Source organism: Sturnira hondurensis, unplaced genomic scaffold, assembly GCF_014824575.4.
Source record: "Sturnira hondurensis isolate 20B ecotype Veracruz unplaced genomic scaffold, ASM1482457v3 Scaffold0003801, whole genome shotgun sequence".
NCBI classification, from domain to species: Eukaryota; Metazoa; Chordata; class Mammalia; order Chiroptera; family Phyllostomidae; genus Sturnira; species Sturnira hondurensis.
The window spans coordinates 4,195,404-4,217,087 of NW_028076432.1; the positions used below are offsets into that span (position 1 = coordinate 4,195,404).

At 41.1% G+C, this 21,684-nt stretch overlaps 1 protein-coding gene across 16 annotated transcripts in view; it reads right to left on the minus strand.

Moving 5' to 3' along the window:
- Positions 1 to 21,684, minus strand: part of DLG2 (discs large MAGUK scaffold protein 2) — a 1,965,529-nt gene that overhangs the window by 77,323 nt on the left and 1,866,522 nt on the right. For all 16 annotated transcript variants that reach the window (XM_037042840.1, XM_037042852.1, XM_037042842.1 and 13 more), the window contains one exon: positions 964 to 1,140. In XM_037042840.1, coding sequence (XP_036898735.1) covers positions 964 to 1,140 — 177 coding nt within the window. The remainder of the gene's footprint in view (positions 1 to 963; positions 1,141 to 21,684) is intronic.

The window sequence follows — 21,684 nt, forward strand, 5'->3', positions numbered from 1 at the left end:
TAGCTCAGTCACTGGATCTCTTTGTAAGTATGTAGTCACACTTACACACTCGCTTCACTGAGGATTTTTTACAAAAGTATTTGGGGTGTCTGGGTGTGAAAAGAGGCCTTTGAGAAACCTGCAACTCCAGAACAAGTTGCTGTGAATAAGCATTGCTCCTCACTTTGCTTTCATATCATATCTCTTTTCTAGGGTGTAGATAATTTGTTTCTTAGACAATATCTGGGGGAAGGAAAGTTGCTTCCCAGTGGTGATGAGTGGAAGCTGCTGGGACAGATGAAGGAGTTGGCTCTTCTGAAGTACATTCCTGCCTTTCCAGAGTAGACTTGAACAAATGCTTAGAAAAGAAACAACATAATACTCTTGACTTAGGAAACATATAGAATCATGTATCTGAGTGGGAGTGGAAAGCTGGAGGGCAGGGTGGGGGAGAGGAGTAACTAAAAGAGTGAAAAACCGTTTACAACCAGTCTTTCAACCAGATATGTGATATCTCGTATCCCAAGCATCTGGATTTGGAATGGGGGTTTCTAGTTTATTTCCTTCAATACAGAGCCAGGGCCTTAGTGTAGTAAATGATCTACTTTATTGGACTTTTACGTGGCCTTTCTATAGAATTATTTGTTAAATTTTGAACATTTGGACTAAGCCCTCAGAGTTTGCAAGTCAGCGTACAAACTGGTAAGCATAATCTTGAAAAGGGGAGTGCTGGGTAAAGTTTTAGAAGGCAGATCCTTTCTTCCTCTATCACAACCTTACCACAATCCCCAGTTTTGGTAAAACCCTAATACGAAGTGAGAATATTAATTCACGTCACCTGTCACCACGATCAATTTTCCTGCCAACTGACCATCCTGCTCAAATAGATACTTTGTGAACATTTTGCCACATCTTCATCTTCCCTCATCTCCACGCCCTGGATAGCCGAAAAGCAAAGCTCTGAAATGGAAAGGGCATTCTTACCTCCGTTTGCTGGGGATGACCCCCATCTCCTCACTGTCCCCCTCCAGGGTGACTCTCCGGGCTTGCCACCACTCATCATCAGAGGCGTTGATAACGTGGAGAATATCTCCATATTTAAAACTAAGTCCTTGACTTGGCAGCCCACTGTCCTTGCTCTTGTCATAGTCGAACATGGCTCTGGAGGGAATAACAAGAGAAGAGATTGTTAGGAATCTCTGGAGCACAGATTTAGGATTCATTGTTTGGATTCTTCACTCTGGCCCCGAGAACCCATTATCCATCTTCTAGGACTAACGCCCAAAGCGTGGTCCACTTTCTTATTGCTTTGGTCACAGATTGTCGTTAGTTCTTACTTCTCCTTGGTGATTGCAGGGCAGAGTTTATAGACCCCTGAAACTGGGGTACTTTTCTTGGAGACAATCATTTGTGCCAAGATGATGATAGGAGGTGGTAAAGATAGGTTCGTACCTAAAGAATATATTTTCCCCCCTCCCACTACGGTCAAATTTTTACAATCACTAAAAAGAAAGAAATATTGAAGAGAAACATGAGCATCTTTCTGAATAAAACAGTTGTGTTATGAACAAATCCGCTCAGATGTATCAGTCTGTAGAACTCTTCCCTTTATAATAGGGAAGAATGGTAACAACTTAAATGTCCACACACAGAGGACTGTGATCCTTCCACTCAAATGGAATATTGGTCCATCACTGAAATTCAATGGTTGCAGAGGCTAATAATATAATGACATGAATAAATGCTTAAGATGCAATAATACAAACACATACACCTATGTTTATGTGTGTATGTCTAGACAGGTCAAAATTACATGAACAAGACAAGTCTTTTTGCTTCCATAGAATGCTGAGCCTACCTCATCATTGCAGTTGTCACTCCGAATGGAAATTCTTGCTTTTATGTATCATTCCTTCCCCACCAAAAAACATTTGCTTAGCCTAACAAAGCCCAGCACATGTATGACTGGTGGAGTGAGGGAATTGGAAGCAAAATTAAAACGATGAATGATGACCGAGACCTTAAAACCAACCAGCTGTTGCCTTCAGATGCTGACAATTTGTCTCAGGTCCTACGTTGCCCCCTCCTCATACATCTCCCTCTCTCACAAACCACCTCCACACCCACAGCGTACAGTTCCTCTGCAGAAGCAGATTTTGCCATCTCCCTGTTTGTTCCCTTTTGATTCCATTCTGAGAATTTCCCTAGAGTGTAACCACTATGCAAGAAAAATTAGTTAGATCTGGGAAACAGATTTTCTAATATTGCTGAGGATTGAGTGTGGTTCTTTTTCTTTCTTTTTTTTTCCTCATGAAAGAAATATCACATTTGCTGTCATGGGAACTAAAAAGAGCTAAAGACAGCATCTAAAGCTCTGAAATAATGCAGGGAAAGTTGAATTACTCCAACACAACCCCCTTTTTCCATTAACTCTGTCTCCACATGAGGACTATGGGGGAAGTCTCTTAGCCCAGACTCCAGAAGGACTCATTTCCACCTTGACCATTTGCATGTTCCCTACCAAAAGTTTCAACAAAGCCCCCACCAGGAAAAACCAGGCTGGGAGAGGGCAGAGACACACTCCAGACACTGTCACTTCTCTGGTGGGGTGATGGGACATAAATTAACATTTCTGAGCCACAGGTTTTTTAAAAATGCACAATTAGTCCAATAACTATATTCACACAGAATTGTTGTGAGCATTAATAAAATAACACATACAAAGCCCCTAGCCCCTGGTAAGTGCAGTGTAGCAGAGTGTAACATAGGGGTAAAGAATATAGATTGAGGGCCCTGGCTGGGTGGCTCAGTTGGTTGAAGCATTGTCCCAACACTAAAAGGTTGCAGGTTTGATTCCCAGTTGGGGCGTACATGGGAGGCAACTGATTGATGTTTCTCTATCACTCTGCTGTTTTTTCTCTCTCTCTGTCCATTCTTCTCTCTCTAAAATCAATAAAAACATACCCTCAGGTGAGGACTAAAAGAAAAAAAGAATATAGACCAACAGGCCACATTGTCAGGGCTGTACTCTGGTCCTATGACTTCCTGCAAGTTATATAGCTGGACATCCAGGCAAGCTACTGAACGTCTTTTAGGTCTCAGCTCCTTCATATATAAACCACAGTGGTGATAACAGTATCTGCATCTAGGAGTTGGGTGGACGAAATGTTACCTGAGCCAATGCAGAGAGAGCACGCACAACAGTGAGGGACAGGCGCACAGTGACAATCAGTCCTATGAACTGCTATGGTTATTGTTATTATTTTCCCTTTTCCTTTTGAGTGCTTATTCATAAAAATCCTTTCTACAAATGCTACTCTGTGCACACGTAGTTAACGCAGCAAACCTGAGGTCACTATCTTTAAAAACATCTATTTGCAAGGGTGGCCCTTGGCTGACACCTGGGAACTTGGATTTTGGGAAGTTTCTTACCATTTCCTAGTCAAAATGGCTCTCCCTGCCTGAACTGTATAAACAATAACATTATGTTGAACACTGTTTTTTTTTTTTCTGGCGGTCTGGAGAAATGTTGGGCAGAGGAGCCTACATGACCAGCCCCCAGTAAAAACCCGGACCCTGAATTCTCTCACGAGCCTCCCTGGTAGACAGCATTTCACACGTGCTGTCGCCGGAGGAACTGGGCATGTCCTGTGTGACCCCACTGGGAGAGGACTGTTGGAAGCTTGCACCCAGTTCCTTCTGGATGTTGGCCCACGCTCCTTTCCTGTGCTGATTTTGTCGTGAATCCTTTCCTGGTTAATAAACCAGTCGTGACTGTGACGAGGCTGAGGCCTATGAGCCCTCCCAGTGAATCATCAACCCCAGGAGTTGACCTGGGGACCCCCTCATTCTACAGATTGTAAATCATATTCGTACACACTACCTCATCTGTGACTCGATCCAATCTTACCAAGAAGGTATGATGAACATAGAGTGCTATCGCTTTCTATAGATGAGGGATACATCTAGTGAGGCTCACTGATTAACCCCAGGACACGTGGTTTAGAGGCAGAACCCAGGGCCGGAGCTCGGGTCTCCGGATCCCAAGTCCCGGCTCAATGCTTTTTACCTTGTCCCTTCCTCAATCTGGGAAGTGGTGGAGGTGGTCCCAAGGTGGCAGGGATAGTAACCTTGACAGAGGCCATTACAAATACCCATGTCAGGAGGCCTGACACTTTGTATCCACTGTCTATTTGACATCACAGCAACCCTAAGGATAAAACTTGTATTTGATTTACGGGTGGGGAAAGGAGACTCAGGAATTTAAGGGACCTTCCCGGGGCCATGTGTACACATGAGAATCTACAATAAGGTCTGCTTGACTTGAAAATCCATGTTTTTGCCTATTGCATTACCAGGTTCAATTTCCAGCCTGTCACCCTCTGGCCAGACTCGCAATTTAGCAGCACCAGGAACCTTCAATCTTTCCTTTGCAGTTTGCCTCCTCTTCCCTTCCAAACCCCTGCAGTTCCTTTACTGTTCAGTTCTTGTTCCAGTGTTTCTTATTTTAAAAACCCTTAAAGCTCCTGTTTGGCTCCAGGCTCCTGGTTGTAAAGTGTAGGGAGTGGAGATAGAAATGCCATTGGGAAAGCTGGCAGGTCGTAGCTAAGAAGCAGCCTCTAGCATCAACTGCTTGGGTTTGCCACTTTTTAACTGTGTGACCTTGAACAAGTTACTTAACCTCTCTGGGCTTCAAAGTTATTAATGGTAAAACTGGCATAGTAATTACAGCAACTAGGGTTAAATGAAATAATATATGTAAAGTATCACAACACCAACTTGGCACTGATGAGTACTCAAATTTTAGTTATAATAATAGTAATATCTATTATAATACTTACTTTGAAAAATGTACTGATCTTTGAATCAGGGGATCTGGGTGCCACTTAGCATAGCTGTCCTTGGACTCTATACAGACATCTAACACAGGTTTGTGTCCTCAGGACCCAGTACAACACTGGACACTAAATGGATCCTCCATACGTGTCAGTGGAAATGTTTCTGATGACCTTCAAAAGCCCTACTTCTCTAAAGCCTCAGCATCCCCATGTGTCAGAGGAGGGGAGTAGAGACTGTTCCCAGGGGTCCCCATCAGGGCAAACACTCATTCACTGTGTTCCATTCTGTTCCCAAGAATTCCTGAGGGGAGGTTTCCCACTCTCGCCTTCAGCAATTGGTGTCCTTGGGGAAGGGGCTTGGTGACACACTCTTTCCGTGAGAGCTGTTTATCTCAGACAACCTTACCCTCTGCAATTGCACTGATTCAGACTTGTTGGGTCCCTAAAAACAGGCAGCTGACACATTTAGGCTGTTTCTGGCTCTTTTGGATATTAATGGATCTTCATGTCTGGGAAAAATGCTCCAATGCCCCATCACCTAATTTAAAAAGCGATAAGCTGGTTTTAATTTGCTTTATGTGCTAATTCATCACAGAAACTTTGATAAAATGCTGTTAAGACTCACACTTCCCACCCAGGGTGCTTTTAACAAGTCCATTAGACAAGTAGAATTAGACATGAATAATGCAATGGCTCTCACATCCCTCCTGCCCCTCCTGCTTTTCAAATTGTGGTGGCCCCTTGCCAACCAGGGACGTCTAGTAAGGGGAGAGCAAAGCTGCTCATCCTGAGGCCGGCAAATGTGGCCATGAGATACTGGGGTACCTGATTGAAACTGTGCTTATTAAGTGCCCACAACATGCTAAAGACTCTATATTCATTGTTTTACTCAACTTACCGGGTAGAAAGACATGATATGGGTTATACGCCAAGCTTTGGAGACAGAAGAGACCTGGGTTTAAGTCCCACCTCCGCTATTCCTAGTTGTGAATTTCAGGAGGTATGTTACTGAACTTCTCAAGCGGCCTCTTAACCACAAATAACCATTCTCGCATCTATGAAATGCAGATCGCGATGACATTAACTCAAAAGGTCATTATAAACATACAAAAATGGATGATGAACACAAAGTGCCCAACACCAACACAAAATAAATTTCACTTAATTAGTTCTGACAGCAATCCTGCCATGGGAGCATTTTTGATCTCATTTCAAAGGAAATGAGGCTCAAAGAGCTAAATGAAGAAAGCTAGTATGTGGCAGAACCAGGATTCCAATACAGGTAGGTGTGCCTGAATCTAAACCCAACTTGGAATCCTCTACTAGGAATGTTGTACTTAGACCACATGTGCAAGGATATTGTGATTCGCTGATCACATTTATAATAACACCATGAACTAGACTCCAGGAGGCATGAGTGGTTTATTAAGTGCACATTCAGTTCTCACAAATGCTATGCAATGCATCTATTAGCCTGTATTATGGATGAGAAGATGGGGACTCAGATAATCCAAGCAACACATCCAGAGTCACACCAGCTATCACATGGTGGGGCAGGGCTCAACTCAAAACCCGTCTGCTACTGCAAGGACTGTGAACTGCCTGCTACACCAACTGAGGATGGTGTAGCAAAAACCCATGCGTTTTTGCAAGCAACCCTCTCCATTCAAAAACACCCCCACTCTCTCTTGGGCTTAGACTGCAGTCACATTTAATAATCATGGATCATAATAGTATTTTTTCCCTTGTTAGTCAGATTATTGGTTTTGGATGAACCACTTTGAGACTGAAAACTAGTCTTCAACAGTAATAACAATTTACTGAGTACCTATTATTGGTCCCACTGTGTGCAAAATACCTTTTCTTTCCATGATGCCATCTTATTGAATCCCTGTAAATAGCTTGAGATATACGTATGATTTTTTCCACTTTGCAGATAAAAAAAAACCTAAGGCTTTAATTTCTTACATTTATACTTTATCCAATTCCCACAAAACCCCTATGAGATAAATACTATTGTTCCAATTTTCTGATAAGGAAACTTATTCACCGAAGAAGCAGCCTCCCCCTTATCTCAAGTTGCAAAGCAGTCTTGGGAAGCCCATTCAAGCCTGGGAATAGGATTGTGTCCGTCTCTTCTCCTCTGCTGGATCAGAAGCTGCTGAAGGTCAGAAGTTCCCAGGTCCAGTCTTTGCAAACACATTTATAAAGGAACAAATGAACCAGCAAATTACTCTCTCCTGTGCTGTGAACTTGTTTGGGCTGGAGCAGTCTCTGTTTCCATGACAACTTTAAGATCCAAGAAGCAGAGTGCTTCCACTCAATTTCCTGTCTTTTGAAGATGGGACCTGTGCTTGATGGGAGGAAACCTGGTCCCATCCTTCCCCTGCAGCAGGAGAGTGAATAAGAGCAGCTACATAAACCCTACTCTCTGCTCCACCCCACTGTGGCTGGCTTGGATGGCTTATGTTCCCTTGTTAAAGTAAGTGGCTCTGGACAGTTGAAAATACATAGAGGTTGGAATAAAGACACAGATTCAAGTGAGTCCATCTCTTCCTGAGTGTCACTGAGAAAAATCAGTGGATTCATCTGAGGGTTTTTAAAAATATTTTATTTTACTTTTTAAAGATTATTTATTTATTTTTAGAGAGAGGGGAAGGGAGAGACAAAGAGAGGGAGAGAAACGTCAATATGTGGTTGCCTCTCATGTGGCCTCCACTAGGGACCTGGCCTGCAACCCAGGCATGTGCCCTGACTGGGAATCGAACTACCGACCCTTTGGTTCACAGCCTGCACTCAATCCACTGAGCTACACCAGCCAGGGCTCATCTGAGTTTTAATTTGTCTATAAAATGAGCTTAATCATTCCTAATCTCAGTGTATTTGCAAAAATTCAATGAGGTGACATAGGAAAATCATTTTTCACAATAGCTGCCAACTGACAGTGTTTTTTTTTTACTTTACTCCCTCCATACTCTAGAGAGGAGTGAAGGTTATTTCTACAAGTATTGGAGGGAGAATGTAATATGCTGTCTTTTAAATATGATATAAAAATGCATAGACAGTAAACTTTCTCAAATACTTTCCCACAAGGAAGATGTGAGACTGGGAGCAACAGATCTGAGCTCTAGTTGCTCTTACTTCATAAATGATCAATTTTCAATTGTTTTCTCTTCTTACAAGCCTTCATTCACCCACTTACACATTTGATAAGTAAGTGTTTCAAAAGCAGAGAAGGCAACATGGAAGTAGGAAGAATACTGGATGGCGCCAGGAGGGCGGGGTTCCAGTTCTGGCACCAGCATAACCTTGCTGTGTGATCTTGAGTGAGTTACTCAACCTCATTGGGCTTCAACTTGTATATAATTAGCAGGCCAAAATCTAAGGTATGTTTCAGCTGTCACGCTCTATGCCTTTGTCCTGCAAGACACTTTGGGGAAATGAGGTAACTTTCCTTGTGGCTGATATCAACACATGTCTCACAGGATTCTGTTTGCATTTGAAAATCAGTCTCTGTCATCCATCAGTCCCAGAACTGCTCCTCTCATATCCTCTTATGCAAACCTGTATTGTGATTTTTCACATTTGCAAATTCTAGTTGGTACTAGAATGGAAGATGGGGAAGGTGCAATTCCTCCCATCTCCAGAGTCTACCACATAGCAGATGCCCAATGAAAGTTATTTTCTGTTAGTTTGTCACCTGTACAATCATAGGGCAGTCCCTGGAATACAACAGTTTATTTTCTCTCCTGGAAAGGCCCAGGTAGGAGGAAACAATGGGTAAGGAAGGCCTGAGCAGCCTCCAGCACAGGCTTTCCTGACTTTCCTGGGAGGAGCGACCCTCTTGCAACAGTCCAGATGTCCAGTTTCCCAAGTCAGAACACACTCATCCAGGGTGGAGGAAAACACAGCTCTCAGCTGATTTCTCCTCACAGCTCCTGGAGGAACTGTAACATCTACACCCCCGTGGAGAAGTCATCATGTCCAGGCTCATTGAGATCTAGCAAGGCCACTTATTACCCCATTTATTTCAATAATGAATTGCCCCCAGTGAAAAGGGTGCTTAAAATCACGAGCAAATCAGTCTTAGTGAATCTGAACACATTGGCCTTTCTCAATCCTTGCTAAGAGGCCATTGGCCAAGATGCTGTTTACTGAGTGATTACTGAGCACACAGCAGACTTCACGTGCCAGGCACTGTTCTAGGATTTATTATCTGTAATTCAAAAGAGAGCCCTTATAATGCAAGCACCGTGCCCAGTTTATAGAAGGGTAAATGCACTATGTGCCATGGACTGTGGTATCACATGAGTTATGTCATTTAATCACCAGTAACCTTGTAAGTCAGATTTCTGCCTTTTAAAGATGCTCTTCTCATCATTCCAGACTGTTTCCTTCCATGTTAGGAGGGTGTTGGGAAAATGTCAATGTCTATTGTGCCCAAGGAATCAGGCCGTCACTGTCATGATGGAAGATAGAACTAATTGGGCACCAACCACAGGTCCTCATGGCCTGGGCCTTTTGTGGCTGCAGCATTTTTATTATAATTGGGGAAGAAGCATCACTTTCAGCAGCAGCAACCCTCTCTCTCAGCCTCTCTTGAGTCTCCAGTGCTCTCAATTCCCTGAGGGACATAGTGTGAGCCACTGTGCATGTCCAGAGGCCTGCGTGTTGATCATTTCAGACAACTCATCATCCGAGTCCCCAGGGACAGAGCCTACTGCAGCCTTCCTTCTCTCTCAGGGTGTCCTAGCAATCTGTCCAGCTGCTTTACACTGAAGTGCTGACAGACAGCCCTCCCCCCGCCCCTCCCCCCACTTGAGGGAAGCCAAGGCAGATCTGAACCTGCCCAGGCAGGGCTCATCAGACCATGGTGAACAATGCTTCAAGTTTCAGGGCTGGCTAAGGCTGAAATGATCAATCATCTTAAAATCACTGTCTGCTCCCCCACATGCCATCAGCTGGATACTCAGAAAATGAAATACGGGAAAGAGGAACACGTCCAGGATGAATAGTCCAGGTTTTATGACAGTTATAAAAGCTCATCTGCTCCAGCCTTGTTGATCACGCAGTCAAGTAAATTAATCAAGATATTTCAGATGGGCTGATACATCCCTGACTGCAGCCTTTTATTTCTGATCTGAGCTAAGAATGTAGACCAAGATTTGCCATTCACTCTTTACTGTCTTACTGCCACAAAGTAGTAGTGACCTTGCAGTGCAGAAAAACAAGGAATAAATATCCTGATATGGAATTTCATTGTTGCTGACACACAATTATCATTTAAACCTTTAAATATGTATGTAGAAGACTCATGTAAAGACCATGGAGCATAGATACCACATAGTCCTGTGTTCAAGCAGTGGCCCAGTCACTGAAGCAGCTGTGTGACATCCATTTCTGTACCCGGGTCTCCAAAGGTGTAGACTGAGGGGCAAGAATGTCTATCCAACAGACTCCTTATGCGAATTACATATACAAGAGCTTTAGACACCCAGCAGGTGCTCAAATTTGTCAACTGAGTCAAATCTAAATTTCCTCCCTGTAGATTCCATCCCTTTTCCCCATCGTTAGTCACTAAGCATAAACGAGTGATATCAGCTTGCACGGCGCCTGGCTTGGAAGGGGCATTGGAGAATGTTTCACTTCTTTCACTTCTTATATGTTTCTTTCAATGAGCATATAAAAAAGAGGTCGGCTCTGGCTAGTGTAGCTCAGTGGATTGAGTGTGGGTCTGTGAACCACACAATCGTGGTTCGATTCCCAGTCAGGGCACATGCCTGGGTTGCAGGCCAGTTCCCAGCAGGGGACTCACGAGAGGCAACCATACATTGATATTTCTCTCCTTCTCTCCTTCCCTTCCTCTCTAAAGATAAATAAATAAAATCTTTTTAAAAAAGAGGTGGAACACATCCAAGAACATGTCACACAACTACTCCAAATCCTCAGTGGTGGGTTACCACAAAACTAGACTGTGGGACAACCACTTCAGCTCCCCCAGTACTGAGGTATTTTTTTTGTCTATACATTTTTAGAAAACTGGGTGGAAACTAGAGGCAAGAGAAGAATTTCCCCTAGAATTAGGGGAAACCTTGCCTAAAAATCTCACATGCGTGAGATAAAGGCTCCCATTCTCACCTGCTGAATGAGGGTAGAGAGAGAGGACAGAAGAGGGCTCCTTCCTCACCCAGGAGAAAACACTGACTTTAGCATGTGATTTAACTCCCACATATGGATATGAGACAGTAGTCTTTGAAATATTAAGTGCAGTATTATTTCCAGAGTGCCTACAATGTGCTAATGACTATTATTTGCTGAGAACTCAGCAGGGAACAAGAGGCTTGCTTCCTGTCCTCATGGAGCATCATGTTTGTTGGAGAGAATAGGTAAGAAGTACATTCATTCAGCTACTCACTTACTCATTTACTCATTTAGCAAATAGTTATAAAGTACGAGCATGTACCAATGATGATTCTAAGAGCTTGGGATCTATCAGTGGATGAGAACAGACAAAAATTCTTGCCTACATGCAGCTTATATTCTAGTGAGAGGAAATGGGCAATAACTAACAAACATAATGAATAAGTAAATAGTGTAATAAGTTAGGGGTTGATCATTGCTGTGGAAAAGTTAAAAATCAGGCAGAAGAAGAGGGGCCAGGACTTTGAGATGGAGGGAGTTGTAGTGTTGGTGAGGATGCGTTTTTATGTGGGGTGGTCAAAGTAGGACTCACTGAGAAAGAGACATCAAGGCCAGGCTTGAAGGAGATGAGGGAGTCATGCAGACACCCGAGGCAAGTGATCTGGGAAGAAGGATCAGCCATTTAAAATATAGTTAAAATTGAATGCGATGTGTGTTATCACAGGAATTAGAATGGGGTGCTATGAGACCACAGAGCAGGAACCTTCCTTAGGTGCTCAGAAAGGAACTGGTATCGGACTGGTGGTTGAACACCTGCCTACCCAACCCGGCTGAGCAGGGGCATCCTGTAGGCATTTTCCTAATGGGAACTGCCTTTGTAATACAGTAGTAATCTCACATCCTGCAGACTCGGCTTTCTTCCCTCAGTATCTTTTCCTTCCTATCTCTCCTTGGAAGCCCACACATGAGCTGGGCCATGGAACCCCTTCCCTTCTCTCAGACACACTCTACCACAACTCACATAGTGCCGATGCAATTTTTAAGGCAAGAATTTTTCTTAACATTGTTTAAAAGGTCAAAGCTTTGATTAAATAGAAATCAGCATAAAACCATTCTGCAATTTCAGTCCAATTTTTGGAACTCCTGACTTTTGGGAACCCTTCCTGAGCCTATCCAGAGAGGACCATCTATTCCCTCCTCTGTTGGGAGGGAACCACCTCTGCAAGGTTGCTACCTTGCACATGGTCTTATTCTTGCACATAGCAGGCTACACTTCAGTTGAGTTGTCTGCAGGTCTACTTTTCTAAACTGCTCAGTTCCTGAGGGTTAGGAGAGCATCTCATTCACCTCTGTATCTTTCATATTGAACACAGAAGAGAAGGCTCTCACAACAGGAAGCTAAATGGAGCTGAACTGAATTTAGAACCCAGGCTGTGTGACCTTGGGGACATTACTTCAACTCTTTGGTGCCTCATCTGTAAAATACAACAGTAGAAGCAGTACAACCTGTAGAGGAAACTAAGGACTGCTCACTCTGAATGATGACCGTGACAGTCTCCTGCAGCCGCCCACTTCTATTTGACTGGCCAGGCCTCTCTGCGAGATCCCAAGCTTCTTCTGATAGTGCCAGGGGTTAAACCACAGAGAAAAGGAAAGTTTTGGGACCCAAGCTCTGGGCAATAACTTGTAAAGCTGCAATATCATCTGTCTTTAGGAACCTAGTATCACCTCTGATTTAAGCAGCGACATTTGATGCATGTTCAACAGAAATAGTAATCCTATAGGCTTTGCCTCGTAGCCATGCATTTGGAGGGTGTGATTCTTGTCTTGAGACAAAGTTTAGAAATGATAAATGAAACCTGAGAACAAGCTTAGGTTGCTCAGAGGTATTTCATCAGTGAGTTTTAGGCATATCTGCAGCTGATAGTGAAATACTTAGGTAGGATGAAGGCAAATCCCATAGAATTTGCCAAAAGAAAGTAGGTATTGGGTTTTGAAGAAATGCCCTGCAGACTGGTAATTTGGGGTAGTGGCGAGCAGGATTTCTCTCGTTTTACAGATGGGTGAGCATCCTAAGGGAACCAACTTGTGAAGTTAATCAAGGTAGACTGTTTGGCAAGGAAGAGGCTCATTGCCTAGGACAGACTAAATAAATTCTGGCAGGAAGGAAAATCCACCAGGGATGGTTTTCAATTTTATTTAATCAGTTAGGGAAGATAAAGTTACTAACATTGAGTGAGGAAGCGTATGGAATCTATGAAATAGGGAGAGGAATATGTATTTGAGTGAAGTAACTTGTTTGATTGTCCACAGAGATGTGGGCTTTTGTAATTTCAAGGGAAAGTTGAAAAAGTTCTCTGAAGTGGCTCTGGTGGTAGTTAGTCCCTTCGTCAATAGTGACTGCTGTGTTTCTTTGCTCTCTCTCTGTCTCTCTTTTCTCGACTTTTTTTGCTTTCAAAATCTGATGCATCTAATAAATAAATCTTTTAGTGGCTTTAAATAATTTCCAGTTGTATTTTCTAAAATCCAAGGGAGCTGTTTTACATTTCTATTCCTTCGATGAAATTAAAACAACTTTAAAATTTCATGTAATATATGATCAAATTTTATAAATTTATTTATTAATTTATATCTCTGTTAGTATAATTAAGTCAGGCATAATTTATCCATCTGTATAGTTGATTGATTTGTCTATATGCACAGATAAATGCCTAGAATATTAATCACCTAATGTTAAAAAATGGAATATTGGGTAATTTTTTCTTCTTTTTTGGGGGGTAAGTTTTAAAAGTATTTACCTTTTGCTTTTCTCTCTTTTTTCATTTAAGTATAGTTAGTATACAATATTATATTAGTTACATTAATTTTAACATTAATATAGTGATGAATAAAATATAGTGATTCAATATTTATTCGGTTGACCTAAAAGTCCATTACATTTTTTCAGTACAATGGCTCTAGTAATGCTTAGTTGTCTTTAACTTTATCCAAAACAATTGTTAGAAGGTATTGTGCCAACTGTCATTTTAATGCACATTTTTTAAAAAAGTTGTCAAAACTGGTGAATTTCTGTGCAGCCATCTTAATATTAGAGATAGAAGAAAATACACATTTTCAGTATATTATGCTTTATTATTTAATTTTTTAAAAAGATGTGATTTATTTATTTTTAGATAGGGGAAGGGAGGGAGAAAGGGAAAGAAACATTAATGTGTGGTTGCCTCTCACACACCCCCTACTGGGGACTTGGCCTGCAACCCAGGCATATGACCTGACCAGGAATCAAACGAGTGACCCTTTGGTTTGCAGGCTGGCACTCAACCCACTGAGCCACACCAGCCTGGGTTATTATTTTTAAAAAGGTAAAAATGGTGCTGAAATGCAAAAAAGATTTATGCAGTGTATAGAGAATGTGCTGTGACTGGTTGAATGTGTCAAAAGTGGTTTGCAAAGTTTCTTGGTACTGTTGACATTTTTGGCAAATAATTCTTTGCTGTTGGGTCATCTTCTGCATTGGAAGATGTTTAGCAGCATCCCTGGCCTCTAGTCATAAGAAACCAATAGCAGGAGATAGCTGACATACTCAAAATATCCAATCAATAAAGCTATTGGTCAAAATGAAGAAATGTGTCTTTTATGGAAAAAAATGTAATGGACTTTTTGGCCAACCCAATATATACTTACAAAGTGATCACCACAATAAGTGTAACATAAGTCTAGTAACCATCTGACACTGTACATAGTTGTTACGATATTATTGACTATGTCCCCCTCCACCCCTCTAGCAACCATCCTTTTGGTCTTCTTTAACTATGAATCTGTTTTTGAGTTGTTTTCTTAGATTCCACAAATAAGTAAAACCATACATTTTCTGTCTGACTTATCTTACTTAGCATAATACCCTCTAGGTCCATCCATGTTGTAGTAAATGGCAAGATTTTATTCTTTTTATTGCTGCAGAATATCCTATTATATTTATATATACCACATTTTCTTTTTCCGTTTGTCTAGTAATGGACCCCTAGGTTGTTTCCAATAAAGTCATCTTTCATCAGATAGGCATTTTTTTGAAGTAGGTTATTTTCTCCTGACATTTGTCTAAGAAAGTCTCATTTCCCTCCAATTTTTTTCAGAAACCTAGGTAAACTACAGCTCCATTCAAATGATCCTTTTTAGTGATTTCAAGGAAGCCACAGGAGATGATGTTTGTACTGAAGCTCAACTCCTTTCTGGCAGGCCTCCAGAATATTCACAGGTTTTTTCTGTCCAAAGTCACTCTGGTGACAAGCATAAGGCTTGCGTTGAAGTGACTTTATTATTCAAGTTCTATCTTACAGCACTGTAAATGTGATGGATTGACTTTAGTGGAAGCTACTGTTGCATTCTTAGTCTCAGGTGTCATTTTATGTAATACATTTTGTGGCTGCCCTATATGGACCAAGAAGTTGGGAAAGACCAGTTTTGATGTAGTTCCTTCTTTATATGCTTAGTTATAGGACTTCTGTTCAGCTAGATTTTAGGTGGTTTTGAATGACGGTTGTACTACAGTTTAGTTGTAATTTTGATGTGGTTGTGTGAGGATGTACGTACTTCATTAGAGGGGAAGGGAAGGAGAAAAGGAGAGAAATATCAATGTATGGTTGCCTCTTGTGAGTCCCCTGCTGGGAACTGGCCTGCAACCCAGGCATGTGCCCTGACTGGGAATGAAACCACAATCATGTGGTTCACAGGCCCGCGCTCAATCCACTGAGCTACACCAGCCAGGGTGATTTTTAGAAGTTTTTAAATAGTTTTAAAATTTTAGTTGTCTTCTGTCAGTCTTTTAAAAAAATATAATAGGAAAATACCAGTTATATATATTTTCCAGTTAAAGATGTCTTAGTCTATCTATTATCTAATAGTATGGGATTTAAGAGGAGGAGGAAATGAGCAAGGAACAGTTATTGAACACCTGACATTGGTTGGCCACTAGAGCAGGCACTTTGCATTGAGTAATGAGAACACTGTGAATTCATTATTAATTTCTCCATTTTACAAATTTAAAAAATGAGGTCTACAGATATTAAATCATTTGACCTTGGTCACCTAGCAGGTAAGTGACAGAGCTAGGAACTAATTCCAGGTTTGTCTGTCTCTCATAGCTGGGCTCTTCTGTATGAGCTATGCCTGCCTTTGTAGGACACCTTTTCTCTCAGAAAGGAAGATCACATCCTTAGGTCTCAGGAGATAACTGTTTAAGTAACATGCCTACTTTCATGTGAACATGCATTTGTTCAACATACATGAGCTAACTACTTATGTAAATAGCCAGTGCTAAATGCTCTGTGTGGGCCTGGCTGGTGTAGCTCAGTGGATTGAGCAGGGGCCTGCGAATCACACGATTGCAGTTTCATTCCCAGTCAGGGCACATGCCTGGGTTGCAGGCCAGTTCCTAGCAGGAGACTCACAAGAGGCAATCATACATTGATATTTCTCTCCTCTCTAAAGACAAATAAATAAAATCTTTAAAAAAAATGCTCTGTGTGTGCTTGTGTTTTGTGTGTGTAAAACCTGACCTCCTCCATCAGTGAGATTGTAGTCTAGTGTGAGAAAATCGTCGTGTATGCAAATAATTACAGGACAAGGCACACTGTAATGGGTGCATACAAAAACGATGAACAATATGCTACTGAGTAAACTGAAGAACAAGTAACACTCGTTTTAATTACCAGACTGGAAAAGGTAACATTCATGGACAACCTTGAGGAATGTATATCACTTGGCCAAAAAAGATGAAAGTACGAAGAGCATTAGAGGATGAGGAACCAGAATGAACAAAAATATGAAGTTATAAAAGAATGCTTTGTTTGGGTTTAGAGAATTATGCACTGTTCAGAACCCCTGGAGATGACTGAGTTTTCTTGGGTGCATGGTGGGAAATGAAGCTGAAAAAGTAGATGAAGGACAGTGTAAGGAAGAATTTGAAAGGCCAGATGAGGAGTCTGGGTGTCATTCTGTATGTAAAGAGCCTTAGTCTGAAAATTTCACTATTCCTGTTGTGTACATGGGCAAACTTGAGGGCAATAGTAGCCATTCATTCCAGTATGCATAAATTGAGTGAATTAATTTTGTTTGGTATACGATCAGTCAGTGGAGAAGTCAAGCATGGGGTTGGAAATGAGGATTTATATTTATGAGCAAGTCAGAAAGAGATAGATGTAAGTTATTAGCCCAGCATTGATCACTGAAGCCATGTTTGATCCTCTCCCTTTCTCTCTTAAATTACTAAAACCTGAAGTTGTAGCCAAGTATGTTGCCATGTACTCAGTGATGAAAATTATGTTTTCTTGTATCTATCTATTGTATATCCATGAGATTACTATCTGACACATGTAAGCAGTAATGGTATATGGTACCTTTACTTAATAGTAAGAGGTCATATTCTTCTGCTGCTTTTAGAAAAGCACATGTGATGGTTGGTGCTCTAGCAGCCCCATTGGACACTGAAGACAAGGACCTTACCATAGGAATGGCAAATCAGTGTGCTGGAAGGATCCTGGAGTTTCCTGACAAATTTGTGTACTGTCCTACTAGGGAAAGTGGTAAAATAGTCCTATTATTTGTATGCTTTGGGAGTTTCAATGATGAAATCATTGGCAGATATGTCTATGTTGGATAAACTTAAAATGTCTGTTTTCTGACGAGGTTAGGTATTAGTTTGTAATTCTTTTTTAAAATTTCCACCTAATAATTTATTTTAGCTAAACATCAAATTCAATAGATGAAAATTGTAAAGGTTCTCAAGCATTTTGGGACAATAGAGACAGAAGCAGAATAGAGTGCATGGGAATGGGGCTCAGAGGCCTAAATGTTATTTGTGACTCTCTCCCTGACCAGCTGGGTGGTCTTGCTCAAGCCACTCCTCCCCTCATTGCTTTTCAAGGTGTCACTTGAAAACTGAGGACTTTGTGTTCCAGAATCTAAGTTCCCTTTCGTCTTTAACCCAACTTGATAAATCAACATCCCTCAGTGGAAATTGTGCTATTTGGCAGGTACGATTAGGGATAGAATGAAAGGAAGCCTAGTACCTGTGCTTTTGGGCCATACTGAAGGGCTTAACCTCCCATCCTGACAAAAAAAAAGTTTCAAGTTATGTAAGTGGAAGATCATTTGCATTATTTGTCTACTCGTTTTGAGAAGAGTAATGATGTTTGCACAGAGGTTAGGTAAAGTAGCTCCATCTCTCATAAGGTTCCATAAACCTGGTCCTTTATCATCATCATCATCCCGCCAGCCAAGGTGAAAAGGCAACTGGCCACACACACAGGAACAATTTCTTTTTAAAAGATTTTATTTATTTATTTACCTTTAGAGGGGAAGGAGAGAGGGAGAGAAACATCGATGGACGGTTGCCTTTCGCGAGTACCCTGCTGGGAACTGGCCTGCAGGGAACCTGCCTGCAACCCAGGCATGTGCCCTGACTAGGAATCAAACCGTGATCCTGTGGTTCGGAGGCCTGTGCTCAATCCACTGAGCTACACCAGCCAGGGCCTCACAGGAGGAATTTCTTTTCTTCTGAACTAACTTGATCCAGGAAAGGGCCTTGACTAAATATCATTTAATCATAGTCTATAGGGAACTTTATTTCATGTTGCCACTGTACCCCATATATACTCTAATCTAAGGAATTTGCACAACTGTGCTGTTCCTGTGTGGTTTTCAGCCTCTCCCACTGGCCGAGGAGTGCCTTAAGGGCAGGTACCCATGTTAGTGACTATGGTATCACCAGTGACTAGCATAGTTCCTGGCACACATCCCCCATTCTAGAATAATTAAATCATTTTGAACTATTATTTGATCTTGAGACTGCAAACCCAGAGGTCACCTTCAATAGCTAGGTACATCAGAGGTTATATTACTATGATTGTGCTGAGGAATTAGTTCAGACTGTAATCTGAAGCCTTCTATCTGCATCCTTAACTCACCTCTCAAGTTGGTTACTCAGCAAGTGAACCAAAAACATTATATCTCCTTTTCTCCCTACCTCACCATTTTCAGAGTTATATAAAACACTTTTATTTGAGTCCTGAAAATTGAGAAGAAAAAGGCAGACAAAACAGTATAATATTCCAGGATCCTAATGAAGTTCTTGTGCAATTTTAAAATTTTAGTAGTTTAGGTTAAGAACATGAGAGGTGCAACCATGTTCAATTTGCTTTTAAATTCATATTTAAAAGCAAAGTGAATTTTCCAGAAGTGGTAGGAATTCCAGTTCAATGCGGAGTCCATAGTGGCACACTTCCCAGAGTGCGTTCTGTCAATGAGTGACTGTTTAAATGCTGGATGCAATAATGTTTGTTTACTACAGGGCACTTGAGAGCTCTTGATGTAATCATTTGCATTGTGAATCTACAAGAGGGGTATATACGATATGTAACTGTTTCACAGACATTTGTAATAAAATGATTTGGAAGAGCACATCTTAGAAAGCATGGTTTAGTTCAACTTGGACATTTCATAGGTATGAATACTATTGAATGGTTTACCTGTAAGGAGACTTTGAATATAGTGTTTAGTACAAAGTCAGGACTGCATTTCAGGTGGTCTGGTTTCCAGTCCAGAAGGAAGTGCCTGTTCCCACTATGCTGTATTGCAGGCCATTCCTAGCCAGAGAGAGACATTTCTGCAGCAGCAATATTGTCCCTTCTGTTTCACAATCCCATTTGCCCAATAATTAAAGATGTTTTAGTGCAGTGGGTTGCAGTCCCTGAGATATTTTTTATTTCTAGCACAATATGACTTTCCTAGAAATAGAATTTTCCAGAGTATGGGTACACAAAAGAAGTATGGCTTAAAATTCACATTTTGGGCACTATATAATAAATGAAGATTTTACAAATTCCAGATTTCCAATTTTCACACCTGCCAGTAGCTCTCTGTCCTGTCTATGGGTACCTGCCCTGTGCCCTAAGGTACAGCTGATACGTGCAGATTTCCCTATTTTCTGCCCATCTAATTCCAATTATATTTTCTCAACTCATATTGGAAGGTCCAACTTGTGTGTTATTTTCTACTACAACATCTTTTCTGACCAGCTCACCTCTTATTCTCTATTCTCTATGGGAGTAAATGAGAGTATGCAAATTTCTGTAAAGAGTGTCTAAGCAACTAGTAAGTGCCATTATCATCACCACTATGAAATATATAACTTTGTTTTATTGTTGTGCTAATATGTGGCTATATCTACTTTATCTTGACTTCTTCTCAAGGGCTAGTGATTTTTTGTCCAGGAAGAACAACTCCAGTTGAAAAACATTACCTCCTACAAACGGGAACAGGAAGACATAAACAAGAAGGAGCCATCTGATTCTTGGGCTTTGGGTGACTCATTATAAGTCTAGAGTAAATAGGCATGACAAAACTCAACACGCACAACCTCTTACAGAAGACGCAAAGATGAGTCATATCTAAGTGAATTCCAAAGTAGGATATTTACTTGACTTCACTAAGTTATTGGTTTTCTTTGCAATGGACTCATCTACTTAAAGCTAAACTTTTTACAAAAGCCCTTTTACCCTTCTGTTTTAGTCCATTCTTTTTTCAGAAGCAGCAATAGAATGAAAAGAATGTTGGAGAAAGAGAAGACAGGGGACCTGGTTTTGTCACCAGCGTGCATTAACGGGAAGGTTTTGATCTGCCTGTGCCTTCATTTTCTCATTTATAAAATGTGATTTCATCCAAAAAACATGAAGTACCTTCTATGTGCTAAGTATTCCCTTTTCTAGGTGCTGGGGTACTGGGCATAAGAGGATAAGTAAGGCATAGTTTAATGGACAAGACAAAAGAGTAAATTGATGATCAGGGGACTTCAGTGGTTTCAGCAGAAGACCTGCTTCCACCATCATCTCTTTTTCATGTTTGTTTTATTTGTCAACGGGAAGGTCAAACCAGGAGGAGTTAAATTACTTACCATTGTCACAAAGGAATCATGTTGGTTTTCAACATTATAATTGATTTTTTGTAAAATCAATGATATTTCGTTGATTATGCTATTACAGTTGTTCTGATTTCGCCCTTTTGCCCTTCTCCACCCAGCACCCCTCACTCCCTTAGGCAACACCCTCACCATTGTTTATGTCTGTGGGTCATATAGGTTCTTTGGCTACTCCATTTCCTATACTGTACTTTATATCCCCATGGCTATTCTGTAACTACCTATATGTACTTCTTAATTTCCTTACCTCTCCACCCTTTTCCTTCACACCCCCCTCTCATCTGGCAGTCATCAAAACATTGTATCCATGATTCTGTCTCTGTTGTTCTTGTTTGCTTTGTTTTTTTAGATTCAATCATTGATAGATTTGGGATTTTTTGGCCATTTTATTATTCATAGTTTTGATCTTGTTCTTAAATAAGTCTCTTTCATATAATTAACATTTCATTTAATAATTGTTTGGTGATGATGAACATCTTTAGTATTTTCTTGTTTGGGAAGCTCTTTATCCACCCTTCAATTCTAAATGATAGCTTTGCTGGATAGAGCAATCTTGGCTATAGGTCTATGCTTTTGATGATTTTGAATGCTTCTTCCCAATTCCTGCTGGCCCACAAATTTTCTTTGGAGGAATCAGCTGACAGTCTCATGGTAACTCCCCTGTAGGTAACTGTTTTTCTCTTGCTGCTTTTAAGATCCTCGTCTTATCTTTAAAATTTGGCATTTTAATTATGATATGTTTTAGAGGGGGCC